This window comes from Pezoporus wallicus, unplaced genomic scaffold (genome assembly GCF_028554395.1).
Source record: "Pezoporus wallicus isolate ANWC-B61680 ecotype Strahan unplaced genomic scaffold, APGP_CSIRO_Pwel_v1 contig_14419, whole genome shotgun sequence".
Taxonomy (NCBI): Eukaryota; Metazoa; Chordata; class Aves; order Psittaciformes; family Psittacidae; genus Pezoporus; species Pezoporus wallicus.
Window position 1 is genome coordinate 1 of NW_026637766.1, and position 3,241 is coordinate 3,241.

General features: G+C 62.4%; 1 protein-coding gene across 1 annotated transcript; it reads right to left on the reverse strand.

The window, feature by feature from the left end:
- Positions 1-2,235: 2,235 nt before the first annotated feature.
- Positions 2,236-2,826, reverse strand: LOC130598249 (basic helix-loop-helix transcription factor scleraxis-like; the record flags this gene model as incomplete). Its single annotated transcript, XM_057407479.1, has 1 exon — positions 2,236-2,826. A coding segment is annotated over exon 1 (589 nt), but the record flags the coding sequence as incomplete, so codon positions are not given.
- Between the last annotated feature and the right edge of the window lie 415 nt (positions 2,827-3,241).

Here is a 3,241-nt window from a genome sequence, read left to right on the forward strand (position 1 = left end):
TGACCACAGACCCATCTCCATCCCCATCTCCATCACTCCCTATCCCCTCACAGCACCCAATGACCGCAGACCCATCTCCATCACTCCCTATCCCCCCCTCAGCACCCAATGACCGCAGACCCATCTCCATCCCCATCTCCATCACTCCCTATCCCCTCACAGCACCCAATGACCGCAGACCCATCTCCATCCCCATCTCCATCACTCCCTATCCCCTCACAGCACCCAATGACCGCAGACCCATCTCCATCACTCCCTATCCCCCCCTCAGCACCCAATGACCACAGACCCATCTCCATCCCCATCTCCATCACTCCCTATCCCCTCACAGCACCCAATGACCGCAGACCCATCTCCATCCCCATCTCCATCACTCCCTATCCCCTCACAGCACCCAATGACCGCAGACCCATCTCCATCCCCATCTCCATCACTCCCTATCCCCTCACAGCACCCAATGACCGCAGACCCATCTCCATCCCCATCTCCATCACTCCCTATCCCCTCACAGCACCCAATGACCGCAGACCCATCTCCATCCCCATCTCCATCACTCCCTATCCCCTCACAGCACCCAATGACCGCAGACCCATCTCCATCCCCATCTCCATCACTCCCTATCCCCTCACAGCACCCAATGACCGCAGACCCATCTCCATCCCCATCTCCATCACTCCCTATCCCCTCACGGCACCCAATGACCGCAGACCCATCTCCATCACTCCCTATCCCCCCTCTGCACCCAATGACCGCAGACCCATCTCCATCCCCATCTCCATCACTCCCTATCCCCTCACGGCACCCAATGACCGCAGACCCATCTCCATCCCCATCTCCATCACCCCCTATCCCCCCTCAGCACCCAATGACCGCAGACCCATCTCCATCCCCATCTCCATCACTCCCTATCCCCTCACAGCACCCAATGACCGCAGACCCATCTCCATCCCCATCTCCATCACTCCCTATCCCCTCCTCAGCACCCAATGACCGCAGACCCATCTCCATCCCCATCTCCATCACTCCCTATCCCCTCACAGCACCCAATGACCGCAGACCCATCTCCATCCCCATCTCCATCACTCCCTATCCCCTCACAGCACCCAATGACCACAGACCCATCTCCATCACTCCCTATCCCCCCCTCAGCACCCAATGACCGCAGACCCATCTCCATCCCCATCTCCATCACTCCCTATCCCCTCACAGCACCCAATGACCGCAGACCCATCTCCATCACTCCCTATCCCCCCCTCAGCACCCAATGACCACAGACCCATCTCCATCCCCATCTCCATCACTCCCTATCCCCTCACAGCACCCAATGACCGCAGACCCATCTCCATCCCCATCTCCATCACACCCTATCCCCTCACGGCACCCAATGACCGCAGATCCCCATCTCCATCACTCCCTATCCCCCCTCAGCAACCCAATGACCGCAGACCCATCTCCATCCCCATCTCCATCCCTCCCTATCCCCTCACGGCACCCAATGACCGCAGACCCATCTCCATCCCCATCTCCATCACTCCCTATCCCCTCACAGCACTCAATGACCGCAGACCCATCTCCATCCCCATCTCCATCACTCCCTATCCCCCCCTCAGCACCCAATGACCGCAGACCCATCTCCATCCCCATCTCCATCACTCCCTATCCCCTCACGGCACCCAATGACCGCAGACCCATCTCCATCCCCATCTCCATCACTCCCTATCCCCCCCTCAGCACCCAATGACCGCAGACCCATCTCCATCCCCATCTCCATCACTCCCTATCCCCTCACAGCACCCAATGACCACAGACCCATCTCCATCCCCATCTCCATCACTCCCTATCCCCTCACAGCACCCAATGACCGCAGACCCATCTCCATCACTCCCTATCCCCTCCTCAGCACCCAATGACCGCAGACCCATCTCCATCCCCATCTCCATCACTCCCTATCCCCTCACAGCACCCAATGACCGCAGACCCATCTCCATCCCCATCTCCATCACTCCCTATCCCCTCACAGCACCCAATGACCGCAGACCCATCTCCATCCCCATCTCCATCACTCCCTATCCCCTCACGGCACCCAATGACCGCAGACCCATCTCCATCACTCCCTATCCCCTCACAGCACCCAATGACCGCAGACCCATCTCCATCACTCCCTATCCCCCCCTCAGCACCCAATGACCGCAGACCCATCTCCATCCCCATCTCCATCACTCCCTATCCCCTCACGGCACCCAATGACCGCAGACCCATCTCCATCCCCACCGCCCGCCTCTCCCTGTGGTCCCCCCCCGTTTCTCACCAGCTTCCTCTGGTTGCTGAGGCAGAAAGTGCAGATCTGCTTGGGCTGGGAGGCATCGGGGTCCCTGCCCGCGGGGCTGCCGGCTCCGTGGTGGTAGAAGGCGGGCGAGGTGAGGCAGGGCTGGCCGTCGCCGCCCGCCTCGCCCAGCAGGAGCACGTTGCCGAGGTGCGAGATGTAACTGGAGGCCAGGCGGAGGGTCTCGATCTTGGAGAGCTTCCTGTCGGCCGGCTCGGTGGGGATGAGGGTGCGCAGCGCCGTGAAGGCCGTGTTCACGCTGTTGGTGCGGTCCCGCTCCCGAGCGTTCGCCGTGTGGCGCTGCCGGGGCTCCCGGTGCAGCCGCCCCGTTTTCTTGCCGTGCCGGCGCTTGGCGGCGGTCAGGCCGTAGCCGTCGGTGCCCAGGCGGTAGGGCTTCTCCTCCGAGCCCGAGCTCTCGCTGCCGTTCTCCTCGTCCTCCGACAGCATGATCTCCGGGTATAGGAAGCGGCCGGGAGCCGAGCGCAGCATCGCAAAGGACATGGTGCGGGACGGGGCAGCGCCGAGCCTCAGCTCCGGGCGCTCATGCTGCTGACCTGGGGATGATCGGGGATGGAGGTGCTGATGCCCCGGGGATGGAGGTACCGGTGCCCCGGGGATGGAGGTGCTGATGCCACGGGGATGGAGGTGCTGCTGGCCCGGGGATGGAGGTACCGATGCCCCGGGGATGGAGGTACCGGTGCCCCGGGGATGGAGGTGCCGATGGCCCGGGGATGGAGGTGCTGATGGCCTGAGGATGGAGGTGCTGATGCCCCGGGGATGGAGGTGCTGATGCCCCGGGGATGGAGGTGCTGCTGCCCCGGGGATGGAGGTGCTGATGGCCCGGGAATGGAGGTGCTGATGCCCCGGGGATGGAGGTGCTGATGCCCCGGGGATGGAGGTGCGGGGATGGAGGTGCTG